The sequence below is a fragment of the Ursus maritimus genome, unplaced genomic scaffold (genome assembly GCF_017311325.1).
Source record: "Ursus maritimus isolate PB19 unplaced genomic scaffold, ASM1731132v1 scaffold_20, whole genome shotgun sequence".
NCBI lineage: Eukaryota > Metazoa > Chordata > Mammalia > Carnivora > Ursidae > Ursus > Ursus maritimus.
Window position 1 is genome coordinate 13,434,883 of NW_024424453.1, and position 16,161 is coordinate 13,451,043.

Consider the following 16,161-nt stretch of genomic DNA (forward strand, 5'->3'; position numbering starts at 1 on the left):
TTCAAACATCAGTAATGTCCTTCCAGTAACAGCATGGTTCATTTGCCCTCGTGAACTTTGGACACACCCACTGGTAAAATACTGAAATAATTGTTAACTCTGTCGCAAAGAATCATTAATGGTGCCATCTACATCTATAATAAAGATACCCCCAATGTGAAGGTCCTCATCATCAGGGAGATCTGTCACATTTTTCTTTCCTGGAAAGGGTGGGCTTACATCTGATAGATTAAGCCTAACTCAGTTCTTATTCAATCACTCAATAACTAATGGTCTATAAAACAAACCACACACCGTCTATAACAAACAAAGAAGGGAAAACAATTGACAACTACATCTGAGATCAGGCTTCCTCTAGAAATTAGAAGATACTTCATGACACTGTTCACTATTTTAAGAAATTTCTTAGTGTACTACCTATATTATAAAACAATACCATAAAAGGGAACGGGAAAAACCAATGACTCATTACTGTAAGCAACAGCAAACTAAAAGAACTTGAGATGAGATACTGAATAAGGCTCTTCAATAGCTTTTCAATCTGAGACTAACAGGACATGTTTATAAATGTAATTAATCACTCTTAGTCAACATTAAACAAAATGGTCACATCTGGATTAAAAGTCATATAACAGCACCAATAAATAACAAGGGATAATATATAGAGTAGTGTTATTAGCAAGTTATATGGCTTGCAACCTGAGGCACATTACGGAAATCTGGATGAATTTCAAGAACTGCATTAAGTTAAAACGTGGTCTAAACTGCTAAGAGAACATAAGCCTTTGTACATGATCAAAAATAGCACTTAACACACAGAAGCACCACGAAAGCAGTAAGACTAAGACTGTTAACCACAAACCCAGAAGACATGATATTTAAATATAAACAGTATTCACTTGTGAAAAATCTTTCTAAATATGAATGATCGATTCCTTATGTACACTTCCAAAAGATATTTAAGATGGCTGATTTTTGAAAAAGGGCAGGTTTTCTAGTCTCACATCTAGTCTTGGGACATCTAAGAAACAAAACATATGCCATAAGAGCAGAAAGGACTTTTTTTTTCCTAAGCTGCAGTTAAAAATAGCACAACTCTGAGTTCTGATAAGGTGGTAGATAAGAAAACAAAATTAAAACAACTCCTCTGACTATATAAATCAACTAATTGTCAGTAATTTGCACCGTGCCAAAAAATGAACTTGCTATTCTCCAGTTACATCAACATTTAAATAGTAATACAAATGCAAATAATAGAGTTTTGAGAATGACAGAATTGCATGATAACAGAAATCATACATGAGGCAGCACCTGGGTGCCTCAGTAGGTTAAGTGTTTGACTTGATTTCGGCTCCAGTTATGATCTCCAGCCTGGTGCCGGGATCCATGCTGGGTGTGGAGCCTGCTTAAGATTCTCTCTCTCCCTCTCCCTCTGCCCATCTCCACCCCCCAGACTGCACATGCACGCTCTCTCTCTTTCTTTTTATCTTAAAGAAATCATACATGAGATAAATTATCTCATGGAGATAAATAACTCCCTCCAAAAGTCCTTGAAAAGCGTCAGGTCTCTCTTATTGAAAATAGCAAAAACACCAGACTTAATATCCAAGAGTCATCACTGTATGGTACAGTAAGCTTTACTTACTTGCCTTTTATGAAAAATGAAAGGAACATACAGATGAGAAGGGAAACATAAATTTCTAAAACATTATCCAACCATGAACATAACAACTGGCATTTACTAGGTGTTTACTACACGGCACCAAGTGAAGTGAATTCTAGTACTAAGACACTGTACAGTGACAATGACTCTGAGGGAACTGGTAACTAGCTGGAATCCACCCAGCTACTTGACAGCAAAGCCAGGACTCACAGCCAGGTCTGAACTGGCCTCAGGTGTGTGATACTCTACAAGGGTCAGCTTGCCCAATGTGAAGATTTGGATTTTCTAACTTAAATATTGTTGTTGAAATTGTTACGCCTTTAAAAATCAGAGATTATTCCTGCAAATAAATATGCCAATATTAATATGGAAACTGTGGCAACTATAAAAGTTTTTCCCTTTTTCCAAAATTAGATCTAACACTTGTTTGTTCCACCATAGTTAACCTGCAATAAAATGATTTATTAAAGAAGTGGGACAAGGAATAGAATGTACTAGTCGAGAGTTGGGTCCTAGGGGCTCCTGAGTGGCTCAGGCAGTTGAGCACCCAGCTCTTGATCTCAGCTCAAGTCTCGATCTCAGGGTTGGGAGCGCAAGGCTCCATGTTGGGCTCTATGCTGGCTGTGAAGCCTACTTAAAAAAAATTTTTTTTTTAATTGTTTTTAAATAAAAATTTTTTTAAAGAGTTGGGTTCTAGAACCATTTAGGATTCCAATCCCTATTTTCCAACCAGTGAGTTGGGTACGAGCTTGGACAATTTACTCATCTCCTCTAACACCCTGGTTTCCCCATCTGCAAAGAAGGAGATTAAAAAAAAAAAAAAATTTAAACATGTTTCTCACTGGCCAGGGAAAAATTAAATGAGATGACATAACACATAACAGGGCCTAGGGCTTAAGATGTACTCATAAAAAGGCTGAAGAAAAAGACTTGTATCCCATGCTCAAAAACAATCTAAGAGGCCCACCACGATCTAAGTGGATTCATGACGGACCCTTATAATTACAGCAATGTCTAAATGTCTGCACAAGGCATTCCCCCCGCCCCCAATCACGTTAATATAATCACCCTTTCACAATAAATTTATTTGAAGAAAGAAGAAAATGGTAGCTGTAAGAGACTGGCACCTCCCCCTTTGGGCGTCTGCCGTACTGTGTACTCACGCAGGGCTGTGGTCAGCATGAACAATTCTAAAATTCAGCGCACGCATCTCAGTGGGAAGCCACTCAGGTGTGTTTTCCTTGTTTGCTTGACTTCTGCCTCATTTGACTTTGTTATCTTGAGTCTTAATTTTTAAAAGTGACTGTTTCTTACATTAAACATTAAAAATAACAACCACCACAGTAACACCATCCCAACAATACCCCTAAAGAGTGCAGCATGATCTCTGTCACCACATGGTAGTACTACAGTCCCTCACCAGGGGTGGGCCAGTCCCATCCGACTGCTTCTCTGCTGAGGGTAACGTCTTGGTGAAAATCAAAGAATGTAAAAGGCCTGACAGACCCTCGCTGTGCGTATGGTTTAATGGACTGTGTGATGGAGAGCTGTGTGTGTGTGTGTGTGTGTGTGTGTGTGCGCGTCCACAGTAGTCCCAAGGGACCATAGGACCCTATTCGTTCCATGTCCTAGAGTTTAACTGCCTCCCTAAATATGTCAGTTATAATAGTAGGTAGTGTTTACGGAGTACCCATTTACACGCTAGGTACTATAAACATAGGAATGTTTTCTCAATATCGTCTCAGGTCATTTTCACATCAGCAAGAGATAGAAATCCCATTTTACAAGTGGGGAAATGGAGACTCATGAAGAGTAAATGAATTGAATGCAATGCCACCCAAGAAATGCACTACTAACTGCTGATTTTACAGTTGAGAACTCTCCTGTCAGCCGCCCTTCTTCCTCTACCCGCACATGTTTTCTTGCACATCTGAGCCTGTCCTCTTGTTAAAGCCAACATACTCTATAGATTTTATTTCTGCACTCCCCCCTACCCTTCCAAACCCAATCCCATAGAGGGCTTTCCATTCAAGCTCACTGTCTCAGCAGCTTTTCTTTGAGTCCCCCAAAAACCAATTCAGTAAGTATTTCCTGAGGACATGTGGGCGCCAGGCATGGTGTTAGAGACAGGTTATGTGCTGGTGAGCCAAAGAAACACAGACCCTGACCTACAGGACTACAGGCTGGCAGGGAGAGAAACATGCAACAAGCCCAGCAATGACAGAAATGGAGGTTTTCCTTTGCATGGCGCTGAGAGTTCCTCAGCCACACGGATACCGACCCGCTCTGTCTGGAGGCCTGGGCCAGAGGGGAGTCAGACAGCTTCCTATGCCATTCAAAAAAAAGCAGTATGACCGCATCACACCTATTCAGAGAATGCTTCGTGAATAAGCAGAAAAGAAACAATAAATATGGAGATTTTCAGGTTTGGCTGTATGATGGTTTTGTTCGACGGCTGCAGCTGCTCTGGTCTTTCCATTACTCAGGAAAAAGTCGGCTTCCTTGGGCACCAAAGGGAGAAGTGAAAAGGCGGCTCTTCCTGCCATCTTTAGACTGTCCCTTCTATCCATGTCCTCGGGGACCCAAAGATGCAGCTACTTCTCCCTTCACGCCCAACACAAACAAGGAAAGAAGCCAAGAGGAAGGAAGCGGTCTGGGTACTCTGTAAGGCTGAGGGGCACCTCACCCTCAGACTTGAGGTCAGCAATGTGGCCCCCGCCTACAGGTCACAAGTGACAGACTCAGTCAGGACATGGAATCAAGAGGTGCCCCCCATTCCCAACAAGAGTCCCTTGTGTGGATATCAGGCTTCTCTGAGGCCAACATCCAGAGCAGAAATGGTTCCGGAACATTGAACAGGCAAATCAGTAAGGCAGTGTATAAAACAGGCACTGGGAGTTGCAAAATGACAGGCACCTGGGCAAACATGGCCAAGAGACACACTGCCTGGCCTGCAGAGTGTTTTAAGATTGGAAAAGTCTACATGTAAATCTTGACATCCAAGCTCTCTTGAAACACTGAATGATCAGACAAGAGTGGGTCTGCATTCCCAAGCGGAATCTGAGACACGCCACTCTACTCAGAAAGGGCATGCCCTCCCCGTCCCGGTCGCATCTCAGGGGCCCTGGACCCACCAGCCCACCGTTAACTTGTACCACCTGCCTGACCGTGGGACAACACAAGTCTCTGAGCCCTCTCCTAAGCATTACAAGTTTTGTATCTCACACTACACCGAATGGAAAACGAAGCAGCATAGATGTAGAGTAAGTAAACGTTAAGGGTTTTGAGATTTATATTTTCACCTCTCCTGCAATGGTAGCCAAGCCCCAACGCAGAAGCAGCTGCTGAGGATAAGGGGGGACAGCAGGGAGCAAGAGGGTCAAGGAATAACTACTCCATGGAGCAGGAGTGGAAGCACGCCACAGGCCTGACACACCCCATCGTGGGGCACACTCTCACTCTCATGACCGCAGTCCAACCACAGGGCAGGACGAAGGCCTCAAATGCCTTCATCCCATGCATTATGGTTTTCAATGGGCTTTGACCAAACACCGAGACTAATTACACACACAAATCTGAACTTCAGACTCCGCGTCCTATCTGTACAGCTGCTCTCCCACCTCCCTATAAGAAAGTGGAAAGAATTAGATTTCCTTTCAGCAGTTCCAGAGAAAAAGGAATCAAGAAGAGTGAAGTTCAGCTTGCCCAAACAGACATGAGGAAGCAGCTGAGCAATCTAGGGCCCAGGCCTACCCAAACACAACTTCAACAAAAGCAAACCTCAGGCTCACTGCGAGTGCAGAGGCCGGCCACTTTCTCTATTATCTTTCACATCGCCTAAGTCCTAACACAAATTATGAAACCCAAAAAGAGGAAACACATTTTAAAGAAGTGAGACGTGTTTCTGAAACCTAATCACGCCACTTTATACAACTCCTAATCAGAAAATTATAGTTTCATCATATTGGTTCTTCCAATATAATACTAATACTACTAATAATTATTGCTATTTATCATTAACATTTTTAAATATATGTATAGAGTGCTTCATAATTCTCAAAGTGCTCATGTCCCTTAGGGATAGGTAAGTTGGCACAGAGCACTTCCCTAACATATAAAAGCATGAAGGCACAGAGCCTGCAAGTCGCTCAAGGTCACACAGCTGATCGTAGTTAATACAACTCCACAGCTCATCCATGAATTCCAGAAATATATAAAGTGACTTGGTAGTCACCAAGTAGACCCTGGTGAAGAGTAAACACAAAGATGAAACACTTGTCATTTGCCTGCATATACATACACACCCTGATACACACACACACACACCAAAGCCAATTGTAAAACTTAAAATATAATGTTCAATAAAAATTAATTTAATGTTAAATATTTTAATGTTTAAAAATTATCCTAATGTTAAATTAACTGAATCTACCTAGTTATTCTTTGACAGATTATTAAAAGGTGACCACTCTGAATTACAAGTTTAAAATATAATTTTTGTTTTACTCATAAAAGAGCACTCTAACCACAAAGCAACCACTCACTCACATCAAATCTTTCCATAGTTGAGTCAACATTCAATATAATTACTCCTAAATGGGCAACACTGATGTTCCTTCCAATGAAGTATGTCACTAGAACATCCGGGCTCTCTATCCTGAGCTCATGTCGCCCTCTAGTGGCATCCACCTCCCCACGTCCTCCGTGAAGTCCCTCATTGGAGACAACTGTGCTTTGGAGAACTTAACAGTGTGATTTTATTCACAAATACAAAACCTGGGGCGCCTGGGTGGCTCAGTCCGTTAAGCGTCTGACTCTTAATCTCAGTTCAGGTCTTGATCTCAGGGACGTGAGTTCAAGCCTTGAGTTGGGCTCCAGGCTGGGCATGGAGCCTATTTCAATATTATATGTATTTATAATTTATATAATTATATATACATTTACATAATTACATATAATTAAATATTTTTATATACATATATATAAAACTTAATTTCCGCCCTTGGTAAGACACTCATCATTTTCTCTTAAGAGTGCTAGTGAATAACTTACGTCTCTGTGGGTGAACAGGGCATGTAATTGTGAAGCTGGCCAGTTCATTCCCTAGAAAGTTCTATAGTCAGGCTAAAACTCAAGTGGTTTTGGTGCACTTGATAAAACGCTCACAAGAGAACAACACAGTCTTTACTCAACACTTGGTGCAAGAAGCTTAGCAGTCCAAAAGGGCATCTTGAATTTTAGGTATCCCTACTTCCCTTCCAGGTATCTCACTTCTAGCTATTAAAAACCTTAGTAGTCTTGCAACCTTTTACCTAAGAAAGTCTTTATTACAAATGGACACCCCAAAAGAACACAGTAACACCGTCACTTGTGTCAATAAGCAGAGAATTATGCAGACTTATAATCGGTGTACTCTACGGAAGTACCAAAGCATTGCCAAGACTTCACAATGAACGACAAAATATGCTTAGTTTGTACCTCACTCAACATTCTGACATTCTACTTGGCAGCAGTGAACTTGAACCTTATCTTTGAGAAGCAGGGTGACAACACAAATCATTCCAGAAAGAGGAATAACCTAGAACAGGTTCACACCAGGTTCACATCAGGGTGGGATAAGGAAAGATTTTGGGTTATTGTTTCTGATATTCAATCTCTCCTCTCCCCACACACATTCCCAAAGGCTAGCACGAAAATCAAAGATAATAGTAATCAGTCAACTAAGGTGTTCCTTGAAGGCAGGTACCATGTCTTAAAACTTACCTCTTCATTCCTGGTGCCTAACAAACCCTGGATAAACCATGGGTGCTTCCCATGGTAAAAAGAAGACAAACTTGTTCATTCTCCCAAAATAAGGGTGAGGGAAAAACCTTTGTTTATAGGGCAGTCCAATAATGAAACAATCTAATCCAAGAAAGCATAATAATTTTCTGTGATGGTTAATTTTATATGTGAATTTGGTTAGGCCATGGTACCCAGTATTTTTGGTTAAATTCCAGTCTAGATGTGGCTGTGAAGGTATTTTTTTAAATGTGGATAATGTTTAAATCAGTAAACTTTGAGTAAAGCAGATTATCCTCCATAATGTCAGTGGGCCTCATCCAATTAGTTGAAGGCCTTAAGAGAAAAGACAGGTCCCTGAGGAAGAAGGAATTCTGCTTCCAGATGGACTTCAGACTCAAGACTGCAATATCAACTGTTCCCAGGGTCCCCAGGTTACTGGCCTGCCCTGCACATTTCAGATTTGCCTGCCCTCATAATCATGTAAGCCAATTCTCTAAAATAAATACTTCTTTCTCACTTATATGTATATGTGTGTACATATATATAAATATAAATATAAATATAAACATAAATATATAAATTTCCCTTTCCCCATACCAGTTCTGTTTCTCTGGAAAATCCTAATACATTGCATACAGATTTTCCAAAGACCGTGACCACAATATTCACTCACTGCTCTAAATATTAAAATACATTCCCCCTAAGTTAAAGCCAAACCATTATATAAAGTCCAATCACTAGACGAAAGATATTCTGCTAGAACTGAAATGATGAGGGGGAGGGATGATGATAAAAGGTCCAAGAGAAATCTTTCCAATAAATATACCTGGGTTGATCAGCACAATGGACATTTCGTTTTAATAATCTGGGGGTATTTTAGTCCAACAATAAAATGATTTCAGGGTGTAGACACCTTCATAAGCTATTATACTTCATAGAAAAGGCTTTGCCAGAATTTATTGAATGAAAAAAAAAAAGAAAAGAAAATACGCTGAGAAAATTTAAATGAAAAGGAGAAAAATATTAACTACCTCTTGGTTATCTTTGTTTTGGTTTGCCCAGAATATCTTATGATAAAGCGTCTCCATTGAATTGCTGGAATCGGTCCGATCAAAACAGTGTCGATCCAACACTTCCAACGTGTGCAAAACCCGACTAATGGTCACCCCTAGATGTGGAGATTAAGCAACCAGTTAAAGACGTCAAACAAAGCCACAACAGCATAGTACAAAATCATCATTACGTAGGGCAAAAGGAATTTTAAGAAAGCATCACTCTCGGCATGTTAGAACTGCCAACAAAATCAACCCTGACATTCTAGACACCCAGGAACTAAAATGCACAGAATGAAGAATGCCCTCAAAAGTCCCTAGTAGGTGGCTCCATCAAAAAGCATCCTTACTCACTATGTGGACGGATTTTTAAGAATCAGAAACACGGCATAAAGTCCAACACTCAAAAGCACTCCTTCGTCTCTCATGTTCTGTACCTGCTGTTGACTCTTGGCACTTGTCAAAAGACCACCGAACTTCCACTGCACGGCCTCTTTGTTTGATCTGCTGTTCCACCTCGTAAATCCTTGCCCGAACCTGAAAGATAATCGCCTCTAATTAACTTGTGCTTGGAGAGCCACAGTGGCTGTCTAAATCATGTCGGGTTTTCCACATGAGCATAGCATCCTCATGAACTATAATCCTGACTACATCACGGCAAATTTAGCCTGTTGCCCAAGAAGTGCATTTTAAAATTTACAAGTGGTGGTTCAATGCTAGTTTTCAGTAACAAATGCTCACAAAAAATAAATGCTTGCTTTACAAGTGAAAATTTTTTTAGGATATCGTATGGAAAGGTGAAAGCTCTAAAGTATCATTTTTGAGCCATTCTTCTATGTATGAAAACAACTAGGCGTGTTTTATTAATTTAAGAAAAATGCTTGGCAAAAAAACAGGGACCTTATGCTCAACATTACTCACAATCCTGTGGTTTAAGCTTCTTAAGTCTCTGAACCAAATAACCCAGGACTAATGAAACTAACTCATAAAAGCATAGTTACTAAATATCACAGGCTACCAGCTAGGAGCGCTGTGGTCATGCATCAGAACCACCACTGTTAGCTACTGTCTGGGTGGCAGAACTCTCTGCAAGAACTGCCCAGCAAGAAGGAAAGAAGAAAGGGAGCAACGTGATGAACTTCTGTGGTTCAGAGAGGCTAAAAACTTCCCCCAGGTCCCCCAGAGAGATGGCGAGCAGGGCTGGGAATGGCACCCAAGCACCTGAGATGCTAAAACCCACTATGCCGCCCCTCAAACCACCGTAACAGGAAGTCTACCTGCTGATTGAAAGCCGTGTTCCCACCCGGCATGGGGAGGCTGGAGGGGGCCACCTGCAGCAGATCCAGGGGTGAGCCTGGGTTCGCGCTCTTATTGTCGTTTGTGGAATAATTCCACACCAAGGCACTTGGGCAACAGAGAGTGACAGTCTGGAAATGAAGCAGGAGAATAGAGATATTTAAAGGAATGAGAAAAGTGCAACAGCTTAAAAGTACAAATGATGTCTTGTCAGAACTGTATTACAGTTTCCTACCAGTGAATTTAAAATATGGAATGCTTACCCCATTCTCAACTTTTCAAGTCCTAAGACAAAACTAAGAAGTATTAATTTGAGGGACGCCTGGGTGGCTCAGCCAGTTAAGGGTCTGACTTCAGCTCAGGTCATGACCTCAGCATCCTAGGCTCAAGCCCCGTGTCCGGCTCTACACTCCATGGGAATTTGGCTTCTCCCTCTGCCCCTGCCCCTGCTTGTGCGCTCTCTAATAAAATCTTTAAAAACAAACAAAAAAAGAATTATTAATCTGAAAGGCAGGAGTAGAGCTACTGAGAAATCAAGGAATATTATAATTCATAAACTAACGTTCCAGCACAGAAAACCTAGGAAAGTTAATAAAAACACAGTTATCATCCCTGAAAAACTGTCACTTAAAACAACTTCTTCATGCAATTAGAAAAATGAGATGGAATTAGAATATGTCATTTCTACGGTTATAAAATCTAAAAAGGCATTTTTTTTAAATGTACGAGATAATCTCTGAGATAATGCAGTAGGTAGCTTCCTAAATGTTGGACAGGCAGTAACCGTGGATGAGCAGGGGGCAAATTTTCTATAAAAAGCCAGACAGTAAATGCTTTAAACTTTGCGGGTCACCTCTAATTTTTGCCACATATCCTTGTTTTGTTTTACTAACTCACTGAAAATATAAAATATATTCTTCATTCCCAAGCTGGACTTGGCCTCCAGGTTGTGGTTTGTCTACCCCTATCTTAGAACCTTGAAGACATTTTACTGAACCAGCTTGCATGAAGCACTTTCTATGACCACCTCACTCATAGGTCACAACAACCCTATGACCCTACGAGGGAGGAAGCGCCATTCTCCAACGGGACCAAAGAGGAACATGAGCCCCGGGGGAGATTTCGTAAGCAGCCAAGCTGATTTCAGCACACGTGCTTGGAACCGCTATGCTAACCTTGCTGCTTCCTACACGTAGCCTAAATATCATGGCTCCAGCTTAATTAAGCACTTACTCCGTACCGTACACTGCCCTGGAAGCTTTCAGTCATCGCAACCCAAACTCTATGCGGTAATGAAGCAGGAAGTGTCACCATCCCCTTCACACCCAGGGAACAGAGGCTCAAGGTTCAAGTGAGTCAGTAGCAGAGCAGGGGCTAAAATCAGGTCTGCAGTGATTCTAAAAAATTGGTCTTAACCATCAGGCTGTGGTACCACTCAACAACAGACTCGTGAATGTATGAGAGAGGGAATGCGCTATTTCTTTTTTTCTAAAATGCAAAATTAAACATTAAGAAAACGAGATTCTGAGGTCTAGGGGACGTCTTTGAGGAAAGCAGATGGCAGACAAGAAGAACGTCAAGTCCCTGAGCCCCACATCCCCATCTCCCTCCTCTGTGTGGGAGAAGGGGGGAGTTCTCTTCCCCCCGATGGCACCCTTCCCAGTGTTCTGAATTCCAAAGCCTCCAATATCCGAGACGCTGATCTCTCAAAACACCCCGCTTCTCCTGTTCTCACTCTCCCTTTACTAGTTTACCCTCGCCTCAGAAAACAAGCAAAACCTTGTAAAAACCTCCACTCGCCTAGCAGCCATCTCTCTCTCTTCCCTTCACAGACAAGTTTCTCATAAGAACAGGTAGCATTGTTTCTCCCCATTCTTCATTGCTCCTCAACCTACCTTAATATGGCTTCTCACCCACCACTCAACCGATCATCAACGACCCGTCTTCCCAAAGATAATCCAGCCGTCTTCTTACCAGACTTCCCCAAGCCACTGGGCACTGCCCACTACTAACTCCTTTTGGAAACTTCCTGCAGTACCTAGAGAAGCAGCTTAGCACGGCGGTGTAGACTCTGGATCCAAACTGCTGGGTGTGAATTCCAGCTTTGCCACTTGCTTGCTGTGTGACCTACACCATTTCATCGCTAATGTTGCAGCAATAACACTGGTTCCAATCCCACAGAATGAGTCTGAGAACTAAATGACCCGATATAGGTTACAATTTACAACAGTGCTTAGAATACAATAAATGCTATTACTAGGATTATAACAGAATCATAACAATCCTGGGGTACCTGGGTGGCTCAGTCAGTTAAGTGTCTGCCTTTAGCTCAGGTCATGATTCCAGAGTCCTGGGATCGAGTCCCACGTTGAGCTCCCTGCTCAGTGGGGAGTCTGATTCCCCCTCTCCCTCTGCCCCTCCCCTATACTCATGCTCTATCTCTCAAATAGACAAAATCTTAAAAAAAAAAGAATCCTCATAATCCTATTTTTATTCTCACTGTCCTTGTCTAACAACACTCTCCACTTTCCGTTCTCTCCAGTCTGACCACACTTCCATAGTCACCTCCATGGACTTCCTTTCTACCACCTCTCAACCACTCAGGCCCCCCAGGGTCCACAGGTCACCTCTCACTGCTAACTCTTTGAGTAATCTCACCCCCTCTGGGGGTTTGGGTGAGCCTAGTGGCCTGAGTGATTTCAAATCCACATATCTGGCCGGTTGTCTCAACTTCAGAATGAGACATGTAACAACCTCTTGAACTTAACCATCTAGTGATGCTAAGGGATAAAATAATCCAACATAGTCCAAAAGTGAAATTACCTAGACCCTCCCAAACTGACCTCTTGGCCTTCTCTCTCTCTTCCCTCTACCACTCCCACAAATCTTCCCTCTCCTGTGGCCAAAACAATCTAACTAAACCGCACACCCGACCATGTCATTTCCCTGCCTAAAGCCCTGCAATGACATCCCAATCATTAGACACATAGGGGGTCTTCCACACCCTGACCCTCAGCAGGCTTTATACTTTATGTTCCATTAATACCAATCTGCACAAATAATGACTCATAGACCTTCTGGCCCTTTTGTCATGTTGTTCCCTCTGCCAACCGTTTTTAGCACCTTTGTTTTAAAAAAACAAACCAACAACAACAAAAAAGAACCTCATAAGCACTGGTCAGGACCACTTCCTTCAGAAAGCCTCTCTGACTTCTAGGTTGAACTGCAAGTTCCACTTCTCAACTCCCTTAGTCCCCGTGCATCCTTCCATCAGCCTTTGCCACAGTATATGGAAACTGTCCATTTACAAGCCTGTCTTCCCCACGAGACAGTAAACTCTACCAGAGTGGAGAACGTGTCTTTACGGCCAGCCCTGCACCAAAGCCCCTTAGTAAAGAGCAGGACTAAGAGCCCAAGAAATGTGATCTGAACACTAACCTGGGAGCTCCTGTAGGACAGGGCTGTAGCTCATTCCTGATAGTATGAGCCCAGTGGCCTACCTGCTACTGAATGTTCAAGGACTGCACAAGCAGGGATGCTTGGCCGATGAACAGAGCCTGATAAGTTACCTGAATTTTGAAGAAACAGACAGGGATGACAACCAACTTAAGATGTGGGCTGTGGAAGCTACGGAACGCTGCATGGAGGAACAGTCTTTCTAGAAGAGAAGTAATATAGCAAGCAGACTTATTCTCTGGGCTCCCTGAAGGTTTTTATCATTGAACTGCTGCATGGCGTAATATAGGACAACTACAATAACTTTCTTCTACACAGAAGCAACAGATCTTCCATAGAGAAATAAAAACATGAAATTTCACTCTGTCAATTACTTGGGTGAGGAAGAAACCAGAAAGTGACATGAAAGGTGAAAAGTGCAGTTCTCAACTCAGTTGTTTCCTGCACTGAATTGGGACATAAAATAGCAAGGGCCAGGAACTTACCTGCAACATACAACTAAGTCCGTAAACCAGGGGGCCATGCTGTGCACAGGAGAGGAAGTCTGAGAAGGCCAGCTGCACGGGGCTCATGACGGGGCCGGGCGGGCCAGGGCTGGGGGCCCCGATGCTTGAGTTGTTTGGTCCTATCATCATGTGGGGCGAGTGGGCAGCAAGGAGGCTGGGGCTATCGCTCAGCAGCAAGGCAAGACGCCGGGCACAGAAGTAGGCAAGACGACGAGACAGGTAAGCCGACTGAACAAATTCGTCCGAATACTGAGAAGCACAAGGACACCAGGCTTCAGTCACATCTGATGCTATTCAGTGAAACAACTATTTTAACACAGACTTTTTTCATTAAGGAAAAAAACAGAAAAACCCTTCAAAAGTACTGTCAAGACCAGTGCCATCCAACAGAAACAAAGCAAGCCACATACTTAAAGTTTTCTAATAGCCTTTAAATAAAGATAACAGGTGAAATTAAAAAGAGTAATGTCTTTTCTTTAGCCCATTATATCCAAAATGCTATCATTTCAATAGGTAATCAACACAAAAAGATTTAATGAGATATTATACACTTTTTTCCTGAACTAAATCTGAAATCTGGTTGCATTTTACACTAAGAATATATCTCACATTGCCCTTGTCGCATTTCGAGGGCTCAAAAGCCACATCTGGCTAGTGGCCACTCTAACGGACAGCATGGGCACAGACCATCACAGGGAGGATACACAGGATGCTGGCACAGTGTCGTCCCCAGGAGGGAGAGGAAGAGGATCACTTTTCACCACATACTCTTGCATAGCGCTTCAGTTATCAAGTTCACGTACTAGTGTTCCAAGAAAACTTTGTTTTTTCAAAATAAATTTTCTCCAAATAACCTAAATTTAATAGATCTAAGAGCAATCATTAAAATAGAAGTTCCGGGCCCCAGGGACGCAAAGAACATCAAAAGAATACAGAAGACCCTCTAATCCTTAAAAAAGAGGCGACTTGTTTTTATAGAAATCTGCGTGAATCGGGAAACAGTATTTAAAGAGCTGTCTGCTTAGCTCAGTGACGGGAGAAATCAGTAGAGGGACAGGTGGTTAAGAACTACAGGCATGGCCAACATAAATGAACGCCTCTTGATCACCTCATGTGTGCCAGCAGCAAGGCATCTCTCCCTCCCATTCCAAAAAGAATTTTGTTCCTCTTCCCATCTACATACTCAGTCATCCTTATCAGAGTCATTTCTTGCCCTTAAACCAGCGGGTCAGGGCCACGCATACTATACCTGCAGCATTAGTGGTAACAAGAGTTTAAGAAGATCGTCATCCATTGGTCTGATCTTCTCTAAAACATCCAAGATCCATGTCAAATATTCATGTTTCTCTAGCATTCCTTCCTTCAATGAACAAAGAAAAGTTACGCTGATAACATTAAAGCAAAACCAATTAGCATTCAAAAAAGGGCACTGTAACTCTTACTCTTATGCGTAAGTGTAATTTTACTATCATTATTTTTGTTGTTGTAGTAAAAATACGGTCTCTTGGATCACAGTCCAAATTCTAAACAAAACACAGACCCAGTGTGATTCTGTGTGGTTGGGTTGGGGAAGGTTTTTTTTGTTGTTTTTGCTTTTTTGGTAATCTGCTTCATTCTAAACTGAAAGAAATTAATTCCTACGAGAAAGGAAATTCAGAAGCTTTCAGCCTCCCAGGGCATGTGAAGCACCTGGCTAGACTTCAGGGGAGTATGAACTTACACTCACAGGAGAAAACTGGTCCACTTCATTCTCAACTGAAAGAAATTAATTCCTACGAGAAGGAAATTCAGAAGCTTTCAGCCTCCCAGGGCATGTGAAGCACCTGGCTAGACTTCAGGGGAGTATGAACTTACACTCACAGGAGAAAACTGGTCCAATGGTGCTAATTATGAAGAACCGAAGCCCCCATCGTACCACCAGCTCAGCAAGCAGCTGGAAATCCCATCAGGTCTAGTGCCCTCCTAATAACCCCTGCCTCTAATCCTAAAAAGAATTTCAGATACTATAACCTATGTATAAAATATAACCTTAAAAATCAATATAATGCCCTAATTAACTGTTAACAAAGAAATGGGAAAAAAATTAAAATAAAATAATGTATACATATTTCAACATAACTGCACTAAAAGTAACAACACACCTCAGATTTCCAAAATGCCCCACAGGGGTGGGACAGCCCCTCTTGACACAAGCACCATTAGCATTTTCATCTATTGCCTTCATATAAACACACATACATTCATATAAACACACAATTCTTCTATGACCGTCTATGCATGTATGTATGTAATGTCATGTCCTAGTGTTGTATTATGATGCACATCATGAAAGAATCTTCAAAACAGAAACAAAAAGATGTGTTTCCTGGGAAAGACACTTACATTTTTATGGTCACTGTGGCAA

The 16,161-nt window shown here is 41.9% G+C and overlaps 1 protein-coding gene across 2 annotated transcripts in view; it reads right to left on the bottom strand.

The window, feature by feature from the left end:
• Positions 1–16,161, bottom strand: part of MED12L (mediator complex subunit 12L) — a 102,551-nt gene that overhangs the window by 19,384 nt on the left and 67,006 nt on the right. For both annotated transcript variants that reach the window (XM_040636671.1, XM_040636672.1), the window contains 5 exons: positions 15,007–15,117; positions 13,737–14,006; positions 9,777–9,926; positions 8,937–9,036; positions 8,479–8,615 (listed from right to left, as the gene is read on the bottom strand). In XM_040636671.1, coding sequence (XP_040492605.1) covers positions 8,479–8,615; positions 8,937–9,036; positions 9,777–9,926; positions 13,737–14,006; positions 15,007–15,117 — 768 coding nt within the window. The remainder of the gene's footprint in view (positions 1–8,478; positions 8,616–8,936; positions 9,037–9,776; positions 9,927–13,736; positions 14,007–15,006; positions 15,118–16,161) is intronic.